This window comes from Chelon labrosus (genome assembly GCF_963514085.1).
Source record: "Chelon labrosus genome assembly, chromosome: 2".
Taxonomy (NCBI): Eukaryota; Metazoa; Chordata; class Actinopteri; order Mugiliformes; family Mugilidae; genus Chelon; species Chelon labrosus.
The window spans coordinates 17,214,532-17,239,902 of NC_140338.1; the positions used below are offsets into that span (position 1 = coordinate 17,214,532).

General features: G+C 40.8%; 1 protein-coding gene across 2 annotated transcripts in view; it reads left to right on the top strand.

The window, feature by feature from the left end:
• The first annotated feature begins 2,638 nt into the window (after window positions 1-2,638).
• The window catches only part of coro2aa (coronin 2Aa), a 42,308-nt gene continuing 19,575 nt past the window's right edge, over window positions 2,639-25,371 (top strand). The window contains exon 1 of one of the 2 annotated variants that reach the window (XM_084563807.1): window positions 2,639-2,743. In XM_084563807.1, coding sequence (XP_084419933.1) covers window positions 2,729-2,743 — 15 coding nt within the window. In that variant the 5' untranslated portion in view covers window positions 2,639-2,728. Of the gene's footprint in view, window positions 2,744-20,619; window positions 20,954-25,371 lie in introns of those variants that run through there. The other variant, XM_084563808.1, reaches the window with a different exon arrangement.

Consider the following 25,371-nt stretch of genomic DNA (forward strand, 5'->3'; position numbering starts at 1 on the left):
CTACAGAGTTTCTTTTTTTTTTTTTTTAACATTTTCGGTTGGTGGTGTGCCTTGTGATTTTTTCAATGAAAAAAATGTACCTTGGCTCAAGAAAGTTTGAAAAACACTGGTTTATGTGACTAACCAATTCAGTAAGAGTATGTATTAAAACATAATGCAGAACAGAAAAGTTATGACAATAACAATGGCAGTTGTGAATATATATTCACATGTATGCGTCCTCATAAATCACATGGTTGTTTTTCATTGGCATGGTCAAATGTGCCACAGTTTTGCTGCTGTAATCATCAACAGCCAAAACACCCCGAGCTTTTCATTTTGGTCTAAATGAAGTTTATGACCCATATATTCAGCATGGTAGCGAGTTGGATTTAAATTACGAGAACCCTGGGGGGAAAAAATGAAGCACACCATCTTTATAAAATGTTTTTATAACAGCAAATTTGTACGTTTACAGTTGAACCTGTAAAATCGAGCACAACATAACACAGTTGTATTGTGTTAGATCATTAAAACAATAACTGTTAAGGTTTGATTGACAATGTCCAGACAGTTAGCCTCACTCAAACCTCAGTAGGGGTCACTGTTGTCAAAACATTTGCTTTCTCACGCTAACAATCTCATCAGAATATTTAATGTTATTTGTCTGTTTCTCAGGTGTTAATTTAGTCCCACGCGTGCTTTAAAAAGTGCATATTAAGCAGATAATGATAACCACATGGATATCTCACGCGTAGGACTAAATGTTAGCTGCAATAATGTTAAAGTGCTTATTTATTTATACCTTTCGTAGGTGTTTTTAGCGGCCTTTCTGCATTGGCACACAGGATTTATTGATGGATTATAAGATCTCTGAGCAGTCGCTAAAATCTATCAGTGTCTCACATCTGCCACTTGTGAACTGTGTAGTTTTGTGGTTGTTTATTTATTTATTTATTTTTTAATTCTTCAGTGGTTTTCATGTAGCTGAGCGTGAACTCTTCATTTGGTGTCTGAATCAAATGTAGAGGAATGAGGTAAAAGGCCTGTTATCTGCACGACTCTTTCAGCATGGAAAACAACTTTATAATGTACTTTCACAAAGATGTTTGTGTTGATTTTGTTTACGTCAGTTTTTAATCCTTGTGGTGGTTCATAGTGTGTAAGAATAAGAAAAACCTTTATTAGTCCCGCAATGGGGAAATGGCAGACTGTTGGTGTACTGTTGGTGTTCTGTGTGACTGATTCTCCAGAGTATAAAGAGTGTATAAATACATAACTGAATGTAAATGTCAGACTTGTGTAAAAGCAGTTTGTCGCCTGTGTGACGTGTGAATCATGTTGTAATGTCTGTGTTTCTCACTAGGGGGAACTAAACGTCCTGACATGAAGATGTGCACTAAACCTCACACACAGCATGACATCTGTATGTCAAATAAGAATATTTACAAGTCCAGGACTATGTTTATCATCTATATTAGAACATCTAAATATTATTAGTCTATATCAAGCATTCCTCGTGTTCTTCAACAGGTAAACGTCTCTATTTACTCAGAAAACACAGCTGTGCAGGATTATGTCAGGAAGCACACACACCCACACACCCACAACCTACCAAGCATAGAGGACCTATGCAAACACAATGATATGCATTGCACAGTGACTTCACAACAGCCACATTTCACCCGTCACACTCGCCTTCAGGCCAAGGAGCAAAACCGATCCTTTTCCTGAACTGCATTGTGATCACTGTTCAGTGTCAGCTTTAGCTCGGAAGGCTTTACGTGGCAGTTTCAGTCCAATTTGCCTACAGAGCCACAGAAACCAAACACTGTCCTGTGTTCCCGGTTTGAACTAAACATGAATTTATTTTGTAATATGAACCACGTCTGCAAACCACGTGTAATTTTCAGTGGGAAACGTGTAAAACTAGATGCACAAGGGCCTTAATCGGAATCCAATGTAGTGCTTTAGAAAATGTTAAGTTTTTTTTCTAGCCAATGTATTTTGTACATGACATAAAGGTATACACAGTAAGAAACATTCACACTGTCATGTTGCATCAGTATAGTATACTACGTTAAACTAATGCATGCACCTGCAAACACCAGAAAATCGTTTTGTGTTTAATGCAGTTTGTAAGGATGTTACAGTGTCTTACAAATTAGAGTTGTCAGATGAAATGTGCACAAAGTGAAAAGTCCACTTGAGCTCAAGTACATGAAAATACTGAAAATGATCTCAGAATTATACACAAGTAGATACAATCGTTTTGAACATGTGTTAGTTTCCTTGTAGTCTGGAGTTTGTCGAGATCCTTTTATTACATGTTCTATAATTTAGATTGGACTGCCTCGCCCCTCCCTTGTCGCATCCCATGCTGCCATCTCTCCTCATCCACCGCCCTCCTCTTCCTCCTCCTCCTCCTGCTCCACCGGCTCCTGCTTTCCTTTTTTTTCCACGGTGCCTGCAGTTTGAAGGGGAGGGAAATGTTCTGCTCATGAGCTTTTATTTATTTATTTTTTAATGTCTGGGACTCTCAAGGTTAAGCCGAGCATCATGACTTTTAAGTGACCACCATGCAACAACAACAACCACCACCACCGGTGATATAACACGATAAGCGACAAGTTCACCACCATCACCACCACCACCTCCAGCAGCAGCAGCAGCTCCACCACCACCACCACCACCCTCCACGGAGTCCTCGCCAGGGAAAACCACCACCTGCCGCCGCATCTCTCGCCATATGACCGTCTCAAAGGTGAGTTCCCTGCAGTCTGAACTCGTTATGTAGCCGGGGTGATTGGCAAACGGATTGTGTCGGAGGGAGTCGGACGGGTTTATTTTGGGCTGCACACTTTGCAGCGTGGCTCCGAGCTGCAGCTCTGCCATGCGGCTTCACAGCCTCCTCTGGGTCCGGACGCACAGACACAGATCGGACACAGGTAACGTGTTTTGATCTGGTCTGTTGAGGCACCCACGATGTTTGTTTGCATGTGGAAAATCCTACAAATACACGTAGACTACAGTTTATTTCAGACACTGTGTGTGTTTCATGATCTGAGACAGGAGAGGACAGCTGTTTGCTCTGAAGCTGATCTCCTGATCATATTTTCCTCCTCACAGATTAAAGTGATAAAAACTATGGAAGTGGCTGATGATTTCATGCATTATAATGTCAGAAATGTTTTTTAAAAGTTCATCATTTTGTCTCAGAGAGTATGAAAAAATGTCCAAAACTCAATTAAGACAGGTTGAAACTAACCACTTGTGTTTTTTTTAGTCTATAGATGAACAAATCTTTAGACACAATCACCCTGTGCTCTATTTTGTTTGGAGTAGGAAGCGTCCACACAGGTCACATGACAAACTACACCTGAGATCTTTTAGAGGTAGTTCATCAAAATCTGTCATTTCATTTATTAGAATAGAGGTGAGACAACAGTCAGTTAGTTGATTACCAAATGAATCTCCATAAATCAGGATGAATAATTCATGGTTTAGGTTTCTGGACAAGCAAAAAGAAAAAGCTTGTGCCAGCTGCTTAAACATGAAGCTTTTCCTGATTAAATTGTTTTTAAATTCAAAGTTGAGAAAATTAACTGCATGATGCAATTAACTACTATTTTCTTTACCAGTTTAGTTTAAGCATCAGTCCAAAACACTGAGGTGATCATTAGACAGAGACAGATAAATTAATCAAATCCTGATATTTGAGAAGATGGAAGCAAATGCTTTTTGCCAGAAGAATGACCAAATCGATTTATTGATCAGCAGAATAGCTTCTGATTAGTTCTCTGTTAGTCGACAAATCAATTCAACGACCAACTGACTCCAGCATTGACACTGATAGAAAACTGCTGGAGCTGGACTCTTTATCTCCACTTAATCACAAAAAAATGGCTTGATCAGTTAATTAGAAAATCAATGTAAAAATAATCAGCAATGAATTCATGTATAATGTCAATATTTTCTTAGCTCTATATGAAGCTAAACTGCAAACTGCGAATTTTTGAAGATAATTTTTTATTATTGTCTTAAAGTGATTGGTTGTCTACGACATCTACTAAGCTAAAATGCAACAACCAAATGAGTTTGAAGTTTGAAATTTAATAAATTCACATCAATGAAAGTTTAATATGTTCGGATTTGTTGGACAAGAATTATTTGAGGGCGCTCTGTTGTGTCCTGAGAAGCTGTGATGGGCACGTTTCTGCTGTTTTATGCATTTTACAAACTAAACGATTAACAATCTCAAATATCACCTATCAAGTAGACTAGTATATTCACAATAGACAGTGCCCATTCATCCTTAAGTCTGCAGACACATCATTAGTTATAAGTGGAATCTATTACATTTGCTCTGCGTGTGGTTGTATGTGTGTAGTCAGGCCACCAGTTCACCAGATGGTTTGGGTCTATTGTTTTTACTCACTTCTGTCTGGGTGAACGTAAACAAACTTAAGACAAAAGAAAAATGCAGTTTGAGAGCTCTGTGTTTAATGACCCGGGTCTAATGCTCACCACATGTAGAGCAGTGGGGCAAATTTAGGACTAGTGCCAGTTCACACTTCTGTTGCGTCACTGCACATCACTGTAACAGGGGGTTACAGGTTATGGTTAGGGGCTTTTTGTATTGTAAGAATATGACTTTACTGTGCTGGTTGTAAACTAGCGTAATAGTTACTGAAGGTTGTGTTCATGCTTCACTGCACTGAACACCACTGTTTTCTGTGTTGTGGTGTTGCTATTTGGAAATTACTAATATGATATGATTGTGATATTTATGTCAGTCACAGTTGTCAGTGTTTCTTTAGCATTAGCTTTTTATCTGAGGCCAAGCTGTAGGTGAATGGTCATGAGCTAAATAATTTGAACAACATTAGAGTAACGACACCATATACAAAATATATTTTTATTGTGGGTTTTTTTCTCAGTTAATTCTTGTTAGTTCTAAATGCGTGCTTTTAAAGTCAAAGGTTAACATTTATCAGTTAAGAAAGGTATTTAGCTCAACTTAGCGTAAAGACCAGAAATGATTGGCTCTGTCCAGAGTTCACAAACATGCTGACAGTTCTCTGTTTATGTGCAGACAAACAAATAAGATGCATTATGTTAATTAGCTTGCTATAGAAGTCAGTTTAAGAATTGGAAAAACCAACACTAGGGTAGCTGCTAGGCTACGCTAATGGACTCGAAGGTATAATCAGTGTTTTTGTCACCACTTGTTACCTAACTCTTTACCCCTAACAGTTAACAGAACCAGGCTAGCTGTTTAGCTTCTACTGATATAACCAGGCTAGCTGTATACCCCAGACATACCTAAGCTGTTTACTCTTTGACAGAACCAGACTAGCTGTATACCCCAAACATAACTAACGTAGCTCTTTACCCCTAACAGGACCAGGCTAGCTGTTTGGCTTCTCCTGATATAACCAGGCTAGCTGTATACCCCAGACATAACTAACGTAGCTCTTTACCCCTAACAGGACCAGGCTAGCTGTTTGGCTTCTCCTGATATAACCAGGCTAGCTGTATACCCCAGACATAACTAAGCTAGCCGTTTACCTTTTGACAGAACCAGACTAGCTGTTTACCTCTTGACAGAACCAGGCTAGCTGTTTACCCCTGACACAACTAAGCTAAGCCAGCTGTTACCCCTGACAGAACCAGGCGAAGTGTTTACCCCTTACACATGGAGTTGAAGCTAAAGCTTGCTAAAGCTAAGCAGGCGCAGAGCATAAGCTGGAAACGAACGGAAACCTTTAGCACATATGTCTGTATTTTTACTTTAATCCACAGTGTACAGATTAAACTAACAAGATATACAGAATATGTTTGTATATATATGCTATATTGTATGTAGGCTAGCTTCAGGAGGGATTTAACCTCAATTAACAGGTCTTTGTGCTAAGCTAAGCTAGCAACCTCTTAAATATCTTGCTCAGTATTGACACTTGATGCAGAAGAGGATTATGGTCACTGTAAAACTTTTTTGGGGGAGGGGAAATCTGACTTTATATCTGTTCCTTATTTATTTTTAAAAATATAGTAAAAATTCTGGAAAAATACTCGCATAACATTGTTTTACAGTGGCTGTAATCCTCTTATCATGTGCATGATGTTTTTTTTTTTTTTTTTTAAGTCTAACTGGGAGAAAACAGTTAGCATTTTCCTCTTTCTTAAATATGTTGCAATGTTGCAGTTGTTCTCCCACTTGCTTCATATCAGGGCAGACGAGATAAACAGCAATGTCAGTTAGTACAGTTTGGCTTTAATGCAAATTTTCATGCTGGCCTTTAACAGGATAAGTCTGAAACTCAGTTCATGCACGACCAGCTATTCATTCACATTCACTGAACAGTTTCCTTCGGGCTGTGTGGGGCAGTAAAGTGTTGAGCTAAAGTAGAAAGTGTGTCTGTATGAGTCATGCCTTTTAATGCTTGGTTGTGTGGAGAGGTGTCATGCTAACACCAGATACATCCAAGTAGGCCTGTCATCTAACTAATGGGCAAACTCTTGCCAAAATAAGCATTAGACTAATGAGTTTACAACACACATACACTTGTGGGAAACAAAAGACTCTCGACCAAAAATAAACCTTGTACTTTGTTGCTGGCTTTGAACTTGGTTGAAAAAACATCTTGACAGTTGCAGACTTGTTTTAATGATTATTTTTGTTGCATTTAGTAGGCGCTGTACTCTCTTCAGTTTAATTCTTCTCTGTCTCCAGTGAAATCTGTTGTTCACTTTAGTGCTAGGCCAAAAAACACTAACCTTTATTCCTGGCATGTTATCACACAGACTGTTAACGCATACCTGAGATTCCCCATCTACGTCAGACCTGTGACATGAGGTGTTTGCTACGAAGAAGCTCACTTACTGATAATCTGATATTTTTCTACTGATTTCTATCGTGTGAAAAGGAAGCTCTCGTCTGTTTATCTTGTACAACATCTCGCTGTCTTTCATGTCAACTAGACATGAGATCAGGTTTCCAGGACAATACAGGTTGCTCCCAGGTGTCAAAGTCCTACCTGCTGCAGTAACTACAGCAAATTGAAGGTGTGCTTTTAAGCAAATATGCCCTTGAACCTGAGGCCCTGAGTGTCAGAAATTTCCTTGAGGAAATATGCAGCTGTCATGTTGAGCAATGAAGTGAGTGCAAGCCAACAGGATGTATAAGCTGAGTTCCAGACAAACACAATGCGTCATACACCAAAGCCTCTTGATATTTATTCGTAGATTACACTCTGCTTTAGTAATATAAAACACAATAAGCCTTGTGTGTGTGTGTGTGTGTGTGTGTGTAATAGAGCTACATCTTTGGGTGTAGTTTCATCATATTTAGTAGCATATTTAGTCTTCTGGTAAAGGTGAAATAAGGGCAAGCGCCAGCTATTAAATTAACCTTGAGATTGTTTTGTCAAGGTCTAGAATGTGTAGACAAAACAAGACATTTTATAGAGAGTACAAGTATAGATGTATTTTCACTTGAGCGTAACATGCATACAAGCTGCTGCACCTATAATGGTTGAGGTGTAAGTTGTTGGTCCTCACAGAGGTGAGGAAACCAATTAAAAGGTCATTATGTAACGGACCGACCTGTTGGTGTATATGTATGTGTGTGAATGGAAAACTTTGTATTGTCTTGCTGAATGGTACATGCATCACAGTAATCATAGTCATAGCCTGTACAATAGTCATCCCAAGATGCATTTCTTTGTGCATGTACCCGTACTATATGCAATGACAACAGAAGAATTGTCAATCTTACTGACTTTGATGATGCACACACTTACTGATTCTCTACTGGTGTATTCAGGTCAAAATGTCCATATACATAATGCATGTTTATGACTAAAGTCTCAGCGGTACTTGCTTGAATCTAGTGTCAGTTAGCAGATGTTAGCATGCTAATATGCTAAACTAAGATGGAAACGTCGGTGCACGATTAATCTTTAGCACTGTCACTGAGAGCATGCTAGAGACCCAGGTCTGTATTTATCTTAAAACTCCACTGTGTTTATGAACAGTCCCACTACCTTCATAAAAGCTGAAGGTCAAAAATTGTTAATAGAACTCAAATGAGACATCTTAAGAAGAATTGTCTCCTAAATTGTCTCCATAACTATTTAATTAATAAATATTATTTTGTCAGTCAGCTATTATATTGATACATAAAAATATCACTTTAAATAAATAGTTAGCAATGGCCTCTGTCCACTGTTTGCTTTGCCATTACAGACCAGATTTTGCTCCTCGGGGTGATGGTGGAGCCAATAAATGATGCCTCATACATGACTGTATCTCCAGAACAAAGCCCCCAGAGGCCAAAAGTCTCCCCCTGGGGTGCAGTCTTCACTAAGCTTAATGAAGGCCTGCCTCTCTGCCCAGCAGGGCAGAGGTGATTTCAGAGTGCTTGTGTCCTCTTTTGGTTAATACCACTGTTGTCAAGCTGTCAATGAAACAACTGGTTCAGACTTATTCTGTCTCTGTCAGGACTCTTGAGCAGATTATCGTAACTAAAGACCTGCTGAATCATGTTCGTGTTCTTGAGCCCTCACATTTGTGATTTTGTGTCCTTTTTTTTTTTCTAAACATCTACTTGAGTATTTAGATATACACAGTTTAATTTAACAGTGACCACAGGTGCCAGTAAGTGAGATTATGGCATAGTAAATGCTGAAACGTCTGCAAACTCTCAGTAAACTCACTCTAAGTCAGTAAATGTCTGTGTGCTTGCCACCACAACCGCGTCATACAAAACCAGATAAGGCTGTAACAGCAAAACCAATGACCTGAGCAAAGGCTTTTTTATTGCTTAATGGTAAAACCATTTGAATCAATATGGTTAGACCTTTTGTTATTTCTTTTTCAAGCAATGACAACATGATGATTAAAACCTTCTTCAACACACTACGATCAGGCCCAACCCTGTGAGTAATATCTGCCGTATTTAAGTGCACAGGCTTTTGGAAACAATCTGCTGGTGGATGTTAAGGATGATTACAGTACTTGTCCTGACAATGGTTTGGAAATCCTAAAATGCTCTTATGTAACTGGAGAGTTGTGCATGTGACCACAGTCCCTCTGTGGTATTGTCCTGAAGACCACTGTCCTCGCATAATAAACCGCCGCCTGCTGTTTCTTGTCACTGCAGGGCGGGGGTCATTCACACAGCCAGGCATAATGATTATTTTATTTTATTTTTAAACAATAGCTTTAAAAAAGACCTGCTCACATTTTCAGTCTGAGCTTCCTCTTTTTTTTCTGTTACATCACTGTCAGTCACATCAGTCGCAGCAGGTCGTCCTGCACGTTTCTGACATGACAGCTGTCCGACTGTTTGAGGATTATCTGCTGCTGCTCCCACGTGGGGCCAACAGGGAGGGGATTACTTTAGAAAATAGAGAGAGTGTCTGTGGGTCTGTGTGCACTGCTCTTGCACAAGTTTTTCATGCCGTGAGGAGGTGACACACTGAAGGCCATGTGAAAGAGGACACGGTGAACACGACTACCTTAAATGTGACTGTATCCTCTAATCACCGCTTTTTTTTAATAAAAAGTAATAAAAAAGTAAAAAAGTAATATGTTTAAAGGATTTAGGTGTCATTTTTGTTTAATCAAATGTTTCTTGCTAAATTTGATTAAATAATAAACAGCTTAGTGTTTTCGATTTTAGTGAAACAGGAACAAACTTTGTGTTTGTTGAAGACTATTTTCAGGTGCGGATTAACACATACTCCATATGCCAGTAATGTGATGAGCTGAATCGCACGCTGTCAACACAGACAATACTGTATGTGTTGACATAAGAATAGAAAAATGTTTCATATCACCAGGCTGATCCTCTAACACGCAGTATGTGTGCATGTAAACAGTAGTTAAGACCAGAATGGAACAAAAGTCACAAGCCTTCAACAAAGTTAATATATTTTTACTGTTCTAATCTGATCAGGTGTCCATAACAAACATCTCATATTTTCAGACTGATTTTATTGTTTTACTCCCCTCGGTTGATTAGCGTCAACGGGCGCTCCTGTTATTTACGCAGTCAGCAGCGGGTCTTAAGGCAGATGGGTCAGCAGAGTCTTGATTCATTATTTATGAAGCCAAGTGGATGCCTCCTGCACTGATGTGTGCGTTCCCCATATTGATTCCCGAGGTCTAAAGTAGCTTTAATGGTTGTACCTCATGAAAAATGCTGTCAGACCAAATGTAGACTCGCTCTCTGACGCGGTAAGTGCAAATGTGTACATTGCACATTAGACTCAACAAGTGCTTTTCGCTGATACATTTACAAGTTGATTAGCAGAAGTGCCTCACACTAGAGTGATATATACAGTGGGGAAAATAATTATTTGATAGACCGCTGGTTTTGCAAGTTTCCCCTCTTATAAAGAATGGAGAGGTCTGTAATTTTCATCATAGGTACACTTCAACTGTGAGAGACAGAATCTAAAATAAAAATCCTGAAAATCACACTGTATGATTTTTAAATAATTAATTTGTATTTTATTGCATGAAATAAGTATTTGATCACCTACCAACCAGCAACGATTCTGGCTCTCACAGACCTGTTAGTTGGTCTTTAAGAAGCCCTCCTATCCTCCACTCATTACCTGTATTAATTGCACCAGTTTGAACTCGTTATCTGTATAAAAGACACCTGTCCACACACACAATCGATCACACTCCAACCTCTCCACCATGGCCAAGACCATAAAGCTGTCTAAGGACACCAGAGACACAATTGTAGACCTGCACAAGGCTGGGATAGGCTACAGGACAATAGGCAAGCAGCTTGGTGAGAAGGCAACAACTGTTGGTGCAATTATTAGAAAATGGAAGGGACTAAAGATGACTGTCAGTCTCCCTCGGATGGGACTCCATGCAAGATCTCGCCTCGTGGAGTGTCAATGATCATGAGGAAGGTAAGGGATCAGCCCAGAACTACAAAGGAGGACCTGGTCTATGACATGAAGAGAGCTGGGACCAAAGTCTCAATGGTTACCAACCAAAGTCTCAATGGTTACCATTAGTAACACACTACGCCGTCATGGATTAAAATCCTGCAGCACACGCAAGGTCCCCCTGCTCAAGTCAGCACATGTCCAGGCCCATCTGAAGTTTGCCAGTGACCATCTGGATGATCCAGAGGAGGCATGGGAGAAGGTCATGTGGTCAGATGAGACCAAAAGTGAACTTTTTGGTATAAACTCCACTCGAACTGTAGGAAACGTTTGATCTCTGTAATTGGATCTGTACTAAATATTAAGTTCTGTTTTTCTAGTGTATCAAATACTTATTTCATGCAATATAATGCAAAATAATTATTTAAAAATCATACAATGTGATTTTCTGGATTTTTGTTTTAGATTTTGTCTCTCACAGTTGAAGTGTACCTATGATGAAAATTACAGACCTCTCCATTCTTTATAAGGGGGGAACTTGCAAAATCAGCCGTGTATCAAATACTTATTTTCCCCACTGTATATATATATATATATATATACAAGATCACTTTGTTGTATGTGAAGGGTCAAAGCAGCTTGCTCTGTGTTACAATAAGTCCATGCAGCTTTTTGTATTTGACAATGGAAATTGAGTTTTGTGCAGACATTACTGCACCACAGAGGTTTTAGGTGATCCACTGACTAGAAAGAAGGAACAAGCATTCATGGACTGTGAATACTTTTGTCTTCTTTGAAATACCTATATAATCAAAATTTAGAAATCTCTATTTGTCGAATTTATTGCATAACTCTTATACACATGTAAAGCTACGTTGTTCCAGATGAGCGTCCACTGCACTTTGTTTTTAGTGCTACCATGTGAATGTTACCATAACATGCTCAGATTAAGATGTGAAATGTTGTATTTGACTTAAATGTTAGCGTGTTAGCATTTAGCTCAGATCAGTGCTGTGCCAAACTGCTGCTAGCAAGGCTGCTGCCAGTGAAAGGCCTATGTGAGGTATAGATGTCAGTGAGTAAGTGCAAATAATAAAGGGCTAATATGAAAGTGCACTGCTGAAGATATTCTCATCTGGAGTGTGTGTCTCCCCATGTCACAAATGCTCTGACCTTAGCACGCTGCCGAGCTGCACTTTCTCCATGTCGAATATCACAACACGCTAATGCAGTTAGCTAATGGGCCTGATCTGATTAGCAGTGGCCTCCCATAGCCCGATGGCGGGGTGTGCACAGCAGCAGTGCGCCGTCAGTGTATTGTTTATGGAGAGAGGCCGAGGCTATATAAAGGCAAGCTAATCCCTTCGAGACACAGAAAGTGAAACTCACCTTGACTACAGTCACTATGGATAGAGCGGATGGGTGGCCTTCAGCAGCCGAGGCTCTCCATTACAGACGTATTCATTTAGACGATAAGGATCCCTTTAACTTGCTTGGTCTGCTCCGGGGGACAAGCTCATTGGCTTTGCTGAATAATTAATAACCCCGCAGCCATTTTGTCATTCAACATTTATTATGTATATATTTAACAAATAATAATTTCTGCAATAAAAGATGCCTCCCGTGCTAATTTTAGAACAGCCTTGTTTCGCGCTCTTGCATATTTCCCCCTCATCCTGTTTCTCTTTGATGCTGAGTATTTTTAACTGCATCTGAGCTTTTGTTGTGAAGGGCGAGTCGCTGTGCTCAAAGCAGCTTCGCTTAGTTGTAATTAATACAAGATAACAGCAACCCTCTTGAGGCTACGACCTCAGAAACACAGCGCTCTCTGTGCTGCAATGTGACATGATCCAGAATTATAATTACCTCCTGAGGTTTTTATTTTTATTTCATCCCACAATTGTGTAATACAACTGGTCCACACGGAGTTGAGATCTAGCTTACTTAGCTGAGCTTTCTTTTGTTTTATTTTATTTAAATTGGATATGGAAATGCAGGGAAGTTGTGTGCAGAAAAGGCTCGACGTTTAAAAGTAACATCAGCCTTAAGTCACCACAGTACCACGGCTAGGCGACTATTTAACAAACTAAAGAACTTAATGGAAAGTCATAATGAAAGGATGAGACCATTGGGAATATCAGTATTTTCCTCAGACATTTAGCTATGAGGAAAACGTCCTGTGACCAAGTTACAAATCATAAACTTAACATCCATTTGCGTAATTTCAAAAAACGTCTGCAAATACGTTACAACTCATGAACTCGGACCTTATCATTATTTTGACTTTCCGTACGAGGTCATAAATACCAAGAGATCGGGTCATTAATATGAACATTGTAGATACGGCGGCAGCGAAATGTAATGATTAATAAAGTAGTCTCTGCACACAAGACAGTGTTGAGGGGATTTTAACAGTTTATCTGCTCTCACTCCTAACTTTAGCTTCCCCAGCTAACTTCTTATAAAGGCCATGACTTTTATTAACATCAGCAGATTTTTCCTGCAAGAAGAGAACTAAATGACATATTATGCTCTGGTATTTGTTTATTCAGGAAAACGAGCCAATATTACATATCTGTGAGGTGCAAAAGTCAATGCATCTCTGGTATTTTCAAGGCCAGTTTAGAGTCCATCTGTTCAGAAGTGTTTCCAACCAATATAATGAGACTCAGGTGGCGTTCAGTGCCCTGCTTTGGGTTTTCTTCTTCGTCTACTGTCAGGACTCGAGTGGAAATGTTTTGAGTCATTTTTATGCAGAAATGTAGAAAATTCTTAGGGTTGCAGATACTTTTAAGCGCCACTGTTTGTAGCTCTGCACCAGCGCCGATGTCGATGGTGAAAATGATGATTAGTTGTTTACAAAATTTGAATTTATTGCACCACTGATGCCTTACAGCAAGAAGGTTCCGGGTTTGAATCCATGAGCCGACTGGGTCCTTTCTGTGTGGAGTTTGCATGTTCTCCCTGTGTCTATGTGGGTTCTCTCCAGGTACTCCAGCTTCCTCCCACTGTCCAAAGACATGCTAGTTAGACTGTCCAGGGTGTACCCTGCCTCCAACCCCCTTGTGTCCCTTTATAGGACAAGCGGTTACAGAAGATGAATGAATGAACAAATTTATTGCTCATTGAGTTAACAACTGAATGTCTGTTAGGGAGTAGTCAGTGAATGAACAAGGTGTGACGGCTATGGCTGCTAAACATTCAAATTCAAATTACTCGGTCGTATCCAGGAAACTATAAATCAGCATGTCCTTGAAACAACATGACATGTAAGAGAAGGCACTGCTTATAATGTGTAGTTACTTCAGTACTTTTGACATATTCAACTGCTAAGTGTGTACCTGCTGTGGTGCGATCGTTACAGTTGTGAGTCTTGAGGCCTCTTTCTGTAAGTTAATAAGCAAAGTGATTTGGTATCCAGCTTGTCAGACTCTCCAGATGTTTGTTATTGTACACTTGGACGGCAGGCATTTGTGTGTACCGTATCTGTGTGTGAACTAATGCATTCTTCACGTCTATAATCATCATACTTATCCCGCATGTGTGAAAACTGAGAGGTGCGCTTAAACCACTTGGTATATAACGGATTTGTAACTTTCCTGTGATCTTCAGAGTGAGTAAAGTGTATTTTTTGAGCTCCTCTCTGATGTGAGGCCAGGGTTGATTGGCTTCGCGCACCGCGATTCTCTGCCAAAGTTGATGTAAGCAGGTAAGAAGCTGTGATATCACTGAGTGGGCATTGTTTCAAACAGCTGTGTTAATGCAGATATTGAAGTGAATCAGACGAGAGGTGAGGTGCGCTTGCACAGACATGCAACCGCCTGAGTCATGTGGATTTAAGCGGAATAGAGGTGAGCTCACCATCGCCCGGTGTTCTTTAGACATCCGTATGATGAAATGTGTCGCTTTATCTGGAGACATCAGCTGGAAAGTTTTTAAATGACTATTGGACATTTTGCCAAACTCTTTGTTCCTCTCATCACCTCCTGTCTGTCTCTGATCAGCTTGAATGGATCACAAATCAGCAGGCCGTCACCTCTGACCCGTCTCTCTCTGGACTGCTTCCTGAAAATGTATTTGTCTAACAAGAAGAAACTACTGAGAGAATAAATTTAGGAGAGGCTGCCTCATGGAGCAGCTGGAAATAGACTTTGAAATATGTAGGTGTTTCCCAGGTTTAGGCTGCGGAGGCAAAGATTCATAATCCAGCGATTTTATCTGCCTACTTGGTCACACCTGTCTGTTGAGACACCAGCAGATTGTGATCAGAAACTTGGTTATTCATGCTGAGTCTTGCGTGCTTCTTTGTAGCACGTCGTTCTCACAGTTGGATGTTTATTTTTAGTTGCAGCTGTGAAGTCACCGCACAAAGAACAGCTCTCATCAAATAATATATAGTTTTAATACATGTAGAGGGATATACACTGATCAGCCACAACATTAAAACCACTGACAGGGGAAGTAAATAACATTGGCCATCTTGTGACAATGCAGTGTTCTGCTGGGAAACTTTTGGACCTGGCTTTCATGTGGATGTTACTTAGACATGTAGCACCCACCTAGACCAGACCAGACACTCCCACCCCATAGCAATGACACTCCTTGATGGCAGCAGCCTTCCCCAGAGCAGGATGCAGCCTGACACACACACACACACAAAAACGGTTTAGGAACAACTCAAAAAAACATGTAAAACAGCACAAGGTGTTGACCTGACCTCCAAATTCACTAGATCCCAAACAGATCAAGTATCTGTGGGATGATCCCCTCCCTTCAACCCATAGGACCCAAAGGCCCCCACTAACAACATTCATAATGTTATGCCTGATCGGTGTAGTTTTCTTTCTGGAAATTAGATTTAGAAAATGTTTGTAGATCAAATTACCTAGGAATGTGGTGTTACTGTGACCAAGTGAATTTAAAACCTGTAACATTCCTTTCCCATTGTTTTCATCCGTCAGACTCACAAAAAAGCATTTGAACAATAAAATGAACTGATGTGTTTCTGTTGCACTGACAGCCAGACACTCGGCTCTCCTCCTGAACCTGAGAACACTTGAATATTTGCTTGATGAGCACCACCTGTTTTTCCTCTCTTACCTTACAAAACTCAGTCCTTCGTTCAAACAACATGCTGTTTGGCTTCCTGAGTAAATGTTGCTGACTTGAGTCCTTACAACCTTAAAGGGATCTGACTGCCCTTGATTATATTTTTTTGTGAATCAGATTAAGTCAACGTTGGTCTCAAACTTCTAATCAAGCTCCCATCCCAGCCTTTTGGAAAAGTGCTGCTGGCATCAATTTCATGACTTTCCAATCATGACTTTCTGTTTTTATTTACACGATGTCCCACTTTTTTTTTTTTTTTTGGAAACAGTGATCCCTTAATCTTTCTTACTTACTTTCTTTCTTTCTGTAAAGATACACTCATTTCCTAAATTGTCACCATACTTCCTTTCAAGCAACAGCTGCTCTCAAAGAACACACAAGCAATTAGTGGTGTGTTCAGGGACACCGAAGATTCACAATTCATTCATCAAGTCATACGTCGGGTTACAGCTTTCAGAGCGATGGGGTTTTCACTTACTAAAGTACCACGGATTAGCTCTGTTGGGAGTCACAGTTTCATCGTTGTATGTGGTATGCAAATGGACACTTGCCACTTGTAGGCTGTTCTGATAATAATGGAAATAATAGCCCAATCAGAGTGAGATCGCCTCAGTCTTAACAGGCTAGCCCAATAGGGAATTTTCCACTTGAGAAGGGTGACGTAATTATCCGTTACCATATGTAAATGCTTTATATGACCATTTCTATCTATCTATCTATCTATCTTTCATAATCTGCTGTGGAATAAGTTCATTCTTTCTGCACGTGTTTGCCCCACCTGGGGTAATCATCAGGTGATGTGATGAATTTGAGAAAGGCACAGAAACATGGTGGCATCAGAGCAAGTAGTTGTTCAAAAAAAGTTGAAGAAAGCCAGGATCCACGTAGCAGCAACAATGAAAATGTGAAAAATCTTGACTTGGTCCATCTCAAAGGCGGCGCAACCTACACATGTAGCCTACGCCGGGGCGAGCCATTTGTACTTGTGCGCTCGTCAGTCTGGCTCGCTCTGACGCTAGACGGCGCTGTGTCTTTTTTGCCAGTCGGGTTCATTTTTGTTTCAACTTCCTGCTTCACTTTCAAAAGTGACGACTGACCTAACCTTTCCTCGATGTGTTCCATCTTTATTGATCCAAAACAATCAATTTGAGAGGTAGAGAAGCAGCCGGAAATACTAAAGCGGAAACACGCTGCTACCAAGCGGACCAATCACAGCTCTCGCGGTTTGCATCGCTACGGCGTGTAGTTACATTTCTGGGGAGGTGCACGTCAGGCTACGGCGTCAGGGTCTGAGCATGCTCTGCGCTGTCGCCGTAGCTACGGCGTCAAATTGACGCATAAAGCCTAATCTGCCTTTTAGTCATTGTCTCTTCTTCTTCTGTTCTATTCCAGGCAGATTTGAATCTGCACGGACAGATTTTTCCAGGTACAGACACTGTGAAGGTCTGTACACATGGTGTTACTGGCTTCAAACACCCATATGTCTTCTGTTGGATTAGGACATAAATATTAAGTGTTCACTGTTTCCCCTCAGCCAGCTGCACAGAAACTTCAATGTAGATTGCACAAACAGTATGGACCTGTTGGTTGGCAAAATCTTGGGATATATTGTTATATCTCTACTATTTCTTAATTAATTGATTAGTTGATCAAAAGAAAATACATTTTGTAAAATTTTAATAGTGGATGTGTTGCTATATTGTCTTGTTTGTTTCCGTGCAGATATGTCTCTTCCTTTGAATACTAAAGCAGCATAACCAGAGCTTAAGACAACATGCAAATGTATGATAAACTAGAAAGGCTTTGGTTTGTTTCCCTCATGCTCAGTGCTGCTTAAAATGGTATCGTATGAAACGATGGAAGGAAGGTGTTGCCCTAACCGGTCATTTTGGCTTGTGTTTGCTTTCAGACTGGCTCGGGTAAATTAATCTGTCTTTAATGTAGGTTTCTGTGTACACTGGTCTTCAATAGCTGCACATGAGTTATTCTGCTATTGACTGCACCTGTTCAGTTAAGTGTATATTTGAATGAGACTGCGCTGTTTGCTCTGTTGGTGAACTCCTGAAGTCTTAAAAAACAATTGTACGAAAAAAAAAAAAAAACACAACCTACACCTTGCTCCAGAAGTGAAGGCACCAGACTCAAACACAGAAACCAGATGTTTTACAGTCAAAACACAGTCATGCGGCTAGTCAACAATGACATAGTGAAGGAGGGAAGGTCATTGAGTGTCTGTGGTGTCAAAGGGTCTGGCCTATTTTCTCACAGTAGCTACCTATTAGCCTGCAACTGTGGGATCTTTGATTAGAGAGCAAGCCTCTTGTTGAAGCTCTTTGGAAAGAGTCACAAGCTTTTAGGACTCGTGCCCTGTCCTTATTGATAATTGTCACACACACACACACACACTCTGAAAACACCAGGGTTGAATCCAGAGCCAAGGGCTGAATGAAAGAACTACAGCGAATAACAACAAATGGATCGGCTTCCGGCGAATGACCAGAGAATCAGATTGTGTGCTGTGACAAGAGACATGCTTTAGACCTTTGACACGTGTTTGACAGACTCATTCGTACATTGAACTGAATCTAGTTGGACTATACCATCCTCAAGTTGTTTCCTTCATCTCTTGATGTTAGTGTGTTCTGGATGTTCGTTCTCGCCGATTTTAAATAATTATTGCGTAATGGCTTCCCATCCCAGCCTCTTCACCACTTTGTGTGCTCGGTCTCTTATCGCATAAACTCTCTGTGACCGTTGGACTTTGTTGTGTATTTGGGGAGCTGAGTTCCTGGCTTGTCGTAAATGAGTATTGTTTGCATGAGTCCATAAATACCTACTCTACTTTCTTTACTGTTGTTTTAGTATACATTTGTCATGCTTCATTACTCCTTTAATCTCCCACTTCACCGGAGCTACTTTATGTAATTACTTATCTACGCTCACTTCACAGATTCCACATGCAAAACATTTCATGAGTTTCCAAAATATGGGTCCGTTCTGTCTAAAGCGACGTCACAGGAAGTTTAAATGAGCTCTACCTTCAAAGTGCAAACTGTAACACCAATCTTGCATCAACACACCTGCACTAATATGCAGATGTGAGTATATAGCATTGTAACCTTCACCTGTTCATTCGTGCAACCTCAATCTAAAACCTCACACGACAGCTAAGGATTAAAATACCGCTGTGATTAAAAAGTGGTGCATTGAACCATCTTTAAATGAAATGAACACTGTGCAGGCACATTAATCTGAATACGCCTGTGTAAAGATGGCGTGCAGGAGCTCACGTTTGTGCAGTAACTGATTGATCATCCCCTCGGCTTGACCGCGTGAAGGCCAGTTGTCCGTGTCCAGCTTTTTTCTTTTCTTTTTTTTCACCCTGTCCACATATCGACCCGCTAGCCTAGCCTTTATTGCTAATGCCGTTGTTACGTAATGGTTGGGTTTGACGTGGAGTGACTGCCAGCGCTGCCCAGCTAAAGCCATGTGCGTGTGTGGTTTAGTGGGTTTTCTAGCCGCTGGGCGTTCTGCCAAACAGTGCAGCCAGTCCAATAATTTGACTGAACGTCTTCATGCTCTTTACGTGAAGGTTTTTTTAAATTTGAGTTGTCAGATCACGTTTGTAGGGGAGACAATCTGTCCTGCTCTCAGGAGAACTCCAACGATTATACCATTTATATCACACTTGGGGAGAGAAGATGTTATTGAGTTGCATTGTGGGAAACGTAGTGTCTTTTTTGGAATGATCATTTTGGCACGTATTGGTCTCTACAACTCTTCAATTAATGTATTAATAGGTCAGGACATTTTACTGTAACTTTTCATATCTTTCAGTTCTCGGTTGAGCTGGGACAAATCAAACAATCTGAAGCCTGTCACTTTCAGATTTCACGGGCTAAATTTAAATGTGATCACATGACAGTGACGCTAAGTGCTAGTTGCTGCTTTATATTAAAGTTTACTGGTACGTTATGTGGAAACTACAGCATAATGTTTCATCAGCGGAGAACCCCTCCAAACCCCCGGGCCGTGAGGATGACCTATTTTCCTGCGTATTTTGATGAACGCAACGTCTCTCCTGCTCTTGTGTTCATTAAAGTTGTGGGAGCGTATTACTGCGGAGTAGAAACACTGACTTGTTGTGTTTTCTCCTGATTTTATTTCCTGTTTAGTTTATTTTCAAAAGCCGACTTTGAATTGAATTTCTGGGAACTTCTTCATTCAGATTTTTACACATTTCCACATACAGATGAGATTGAAGTACCAGGGATTTATTTAATTGAATTTGCAGTTGAGTAAGATGTGTTTATTGAGCAATCAGGATGCAGAAGAGGGTCTGAAGTATGGCTCTCCTCCTCTTCTCATTTCCTCTTCCTCCAAAGATCAATTGAGAAATCCTGATTGAGCAAACTCTGTGGAGGAGTGACAGGAGGGAGTGGCACTCGAGGAGAGGGAGAGGGAGGGAGTGCGATTACCTGCTTCTCTCTCTCTCCCCCCTTCTCTCTCTCTCTCTGTCTCTCTCTCTCTCTCTCCTTGTAGTCACCTCCCTCTCGGGGAGTGTACACACTCCTGCGCCCTCTCCCTGCTTGTTCACACACGCTCTCGGCTTCATGCTGCACACACACACACCCACCCACCCACTCGTCTCCTCTGACTGACTGCCAGCGCGGACCGTGCACATCAAAGACGAGCTCGGACGGGGCGGTGAGATTTTAGACCTGGCCTCAGCTTGTGTGGATGTGTGAAGACGCACAGAAGCCGCATTGATCCATGACGAGTGATTGAAGTGTTTTTATTTTTATTTTTTATTATTTTTTTTTTTTTTACTTCTGTTGCTGTGGCTTGTCACTCAAGACAGAGAGTAACTTTTTCTCAGTCAAGGACTTACTGCTGCTGCTGCTGCTGCTGCTGCTGCTTCTGTCAGTGACGACTCACTCGACAGGGTGAGTGCTGCTGAACTCCCACTTTGCCTCTCTCCCACTCCCTCCTGGACAACTGGAAACTCTCTTCCGTGTTGTTTCTCTGTCCGCTTCTTTCATAAGCTGCTCCCATTGACCTATCTCTGCAGTTTGACAGTCTGTTATCGATCTGTTACTCTTTAGACTGTGCATGTGGCGTGTGTGTGTCTGTGTGTGGGTGTGTGTGTGTGTGTGTGTGTGTGTGTGTGTGAGAGAGAGATTGTGCGTGGGAGCTCACTTTTTACCTTGAGTTTTCAAACTCAGGAGTATGTGTGCGTGCCCATGAGACAGGCTTGAACAGGATGAATCAAAAATCTCTCTCTCAGTCCAGCTTGTTGCTGGACTGGAATGGATGTATATTAAAAAGACATCCCTGAAGAGAAACACATTTATCCACAGCAGAGTTAATTATCCCGTGGCCCAAATCTTGGACTAGTAGCCTCTCATTCGCTGCCATAAGCGTGGAAATATCTTCTATTTTTTGCTTGGAAAAAAAGGAAAAAAACATCAATATGGAACTGAAACTGTTCCACAACAGTAAAAACATGACATCATCAACCAGCGCCCCAGTCAAGTCATCTTTAACCACAGATGACTATTTATGGTGGCGTCCACCCTTCAAAACACTACCATGCGCTGAAATGTGCTCCTTGTGGTTTGAATTGCAGTCTGTTTGAGGTCTTTTCATTAAGCCTGCTATCCTGTTTCTCATGTCAAGGTTTATGAAACACATGAGCATCCACTGGCTTCTCTGCTAACTGGTGGAAGACAGAGCTGCTGGCACTGAGCGAAGTGTGTCAGTTTAAAAATTGCCAATAGGATAAATGTAAGCCAGATTTTTATCAACTCTAGTTGTAAACTGTTTTATATCCTGTATTGTGTGACGCGTTTGTATTCCAACACACTGCAATACTGGAATTTTTGGGATGCTGAAAATGAATCCGAAAGACATTTCTCTTAGCACAGCCTTACTGTTGGTCCGAGTATGAGTGTGTTGTCTCGTGCCCCGTGTCAGCTTACAGCTGAGCTCCCTGAGTGTAAGTGCTCATATGATTTGTATCTTGTTGTTTTTGCAGCTTGCATATGTATGTCCTTCAGTAGCTAATGGACTTGCAGAGCAGGAGCTGTGCACTCTCTCTTCACTCTCCAGTAAAGAACTAATGGAAAACTCAAGGATAAACTGGTGTTAATGGGATACCTGCTCACTATGGACAATTCAATACGTTTTGTTTTAGTTTTCTGGTTTGTATTTGTTCCTGCCATGGAACTGTAGTTTATTTTTATTCTGCCGTCATTAATGGTATTGAAATCCTTGATTTTACATCAAAGCCCAAACTTTTTTGAAAGACGAAGGAAAATAATGAATTCATTAACAGTTTGTCAACAAACATCTGAAACAGACTAGCTTTGCTGTCTGACTTTCCATAGTTGTGCACACGTACAGTTTTACTGTGCATGGTGGGAGATTACTATGTTCTACCTCCAAAATCTGTGTCTATATAATCACATCAGTTTGATCATGGGATGTGTTTCTTTAAGTAGTAAACTCACTATATACGCTTAAGATATAATTGCCCATAGAAGTGATGGCCAGAACTTCAAAATAAGATGTAAATTGTTAATAATTAAAGTTTTACTTTGAAGTGGTTGTTGGTGAAAATGGAAAGTACACTTTAAAGTGCAGGTCAGAGAAATCTGGGAACAGTGGAAAAAAAAGTATTGAAAGAGAAGAAGAAAAGAGAAAGAGCCAAATAATGGGCTTTTTGAACAGCAGGGTATAAAAAAAGGAGCTGGTTACCTTACTGAGAAGTGGGAGGTCTGCAGCTCTTCATCTAACAGCTCACTGTGGCTGCTCCTTCTTGTTCCATTACTCCTTGACTCTCAGAAAGTTTAAAGGTAGCTCGGGGACAAAACACATCACATCCGCTGTGACTGCTTCTTCCTAAAGGTCAGCTTGTGTTTTGCCAGTTGCATTAAATGCTTTTAATATGAAACTGTAGCTGTAGGATATGTTCAGTGACACTTTTGATCTCAGATGTCTGTTTATAGAGATTATATCACCTGTAGCTTTCTCTAGCATTTATTTCCATGACTGTAACCACAGACACAAGCTTAATAGTGAATGAAAATATATAAATATTGCACTACAATATTTCAGTAGTGGGTCATAGGCCGAGTCACCTTGTCATTTACTCATGTATTACCTCATTCAGTGATACCTTTATTTAATTGAAAATCTTCCATACTGGCACTTTAATTACATCTTCATACACTTATGTATAGAAAAAACATGTAATAATGCTGTGTTGTTGGTGGGTTCTGGTCTGATCTTGTTGGTCTCAGTTGTGATGAGACTAAAACAAATACCTGAAAAGAGACGGATCTAGTGGAAGCTCCTTGCACCTCAACAACAGCCCCGTTTCTGTCAATATTTTGATCAAAAAATTATGGAAATCCTATTGTGAAGCTAAAATGAACCTTACTCAGGTCGTCCACGCCCAGCCCTGCAGACTTCAGTACAAGTTAATCATTAATTTCCTTTTGTCTCTTCATGAATTCATACACCTATAAAACAGTGAGCCAGAGTAAAGGGCTATTGTTAGCCAGTTTGTACAAACTTGGATTAATTACACGCTGATAAGTCAGGCAGAGTTCTGACAAAACAGAAACTATACTTCAAAGGTTTATGAGTAACTGTGAAAGTACCTGTGAAGCATTTCCAGGTAAACGGAGTGAATCCAATGCACAGACAAACGCAGGCCTATCCTGTCTTATCCTTTCATACTCGCTGGCATGTGCGCTCTATGGCAGTGCTATTGGATTACCAGTGCGTCTGTTATCCTATTACATGACAGAGGTTGTAAGCTGTCATCTGTGTATGATATCAGACAGTCTAAACAAAGGGAGGCGTCTCTTGCTCACTCAGACGCACACAATGAATACGTGTACACGCTCGCCGTCGTGACACGCGCTCACACCTGTACAGTCCAGGTCTTGAATTTCCCTCCGAGCGTTTACAAAACATGACATCTTCACTCGGAGAAAGCAGGGCTCATTCACTCTCGGTTTTATAGGCGGTGGGCGTGGGGATTAGGTTCGGGGTCGTGAGGTCGATATGTTTTGGGTAAGGGTTCTTGCAGACAACAGGTTGAGATTTTGCGCCTCCAACATCTTAGCTGTAGGCCTTATGCTGCTTACGTCATCGACACCCTGACACCAATAACTAAACTTTGAACCTTCTCCTTGCCGTGAGCGTTTGCAAGCCAAAGAGAGGAGTGGCTGCTAGTATATGTGATTATGAGTTATGAGGTTCTTAAAAGACAGCCTCAAGGTGAGGAATAGGTGAATATGCATGCTATCCACATACAAGTACAGACCCACACAAGCTCTCTGGCAGAGCAAACCAGATGTACAATATATCTTTTTTTTTTTTTTTTTTAAAGTCATATCTGTGTTTTCAGTTTAGTTTTATGGCTGTTTTTACTGCCCCCTTTATGCGGCTGCCGCTGTGACTCACTGGTCATGGACCGAAATAAATTTCCCACTGACAAAAATGACTGCACCTCCTCTTTTTATTTAGCAAAGAATCAAAGACGTCTTTGTGAATATAACCATTTTCCGCTGTCAGTGAACATGCCTGGCTGTCTTTTGATCAGCGAGAAGCCAGAGTAAAAATAGCAGGACTAATGTTTTCGTCATCGGTTTTGCGAGGAGCCAAGACAGGCCGCCCACCAGGCAGCCTGCTGTGTACCTGCTGCAAGACGCAGCTGAAAGGAGGAAGCTGCCACTGGCCTGATTACAACCTGCTTTAGATGTGACAAGACGTCTTAGCCGTCGGCCCTGGAAGCTTCTCCCTCTGGTCTTGTAAGCCTCAGCAATACATGAATGCTGATTATAGCAGCCCAGATGTGCTCTAGTTAGTAATTGCGTGTAGCTTCCAGATCGTTGCATTCAGTCCCTTAACAAGAATCATTCACAACACTGGTTTCAAATAGAAATTTAAAGCAGGTAGCAGTTAATTCCTGCGAGTGACGTTTCACGCTGATTCCTCTCATACCTTCATGGGCGTCAGCCGTGTTTGTAGTTTGACATGTTTGAGTAGATGCTAAAGGCTGATAATCACCATGAATGTGTTTTGGGTGACAAAACATTGCGGAACAGATGAGTGTTTAAAGGCACCAGATAAGTTTTAGTTGACATCAATAGAATAACAAGTGACGCACTGTGGGAATGTAGATCAATAGGTGCGGAGCATAGTTAAAGAGGTGAATTATTCAATATATTTGGTACATACAACAACAGGCCATTGATGAAATGATTGACACAAAATGTGATGGAAGAAGAAAAATTAGCTTGCAGCTCTTTTCACAATTGCTAAATAGGTTGAGGCATTTTTATCCGTT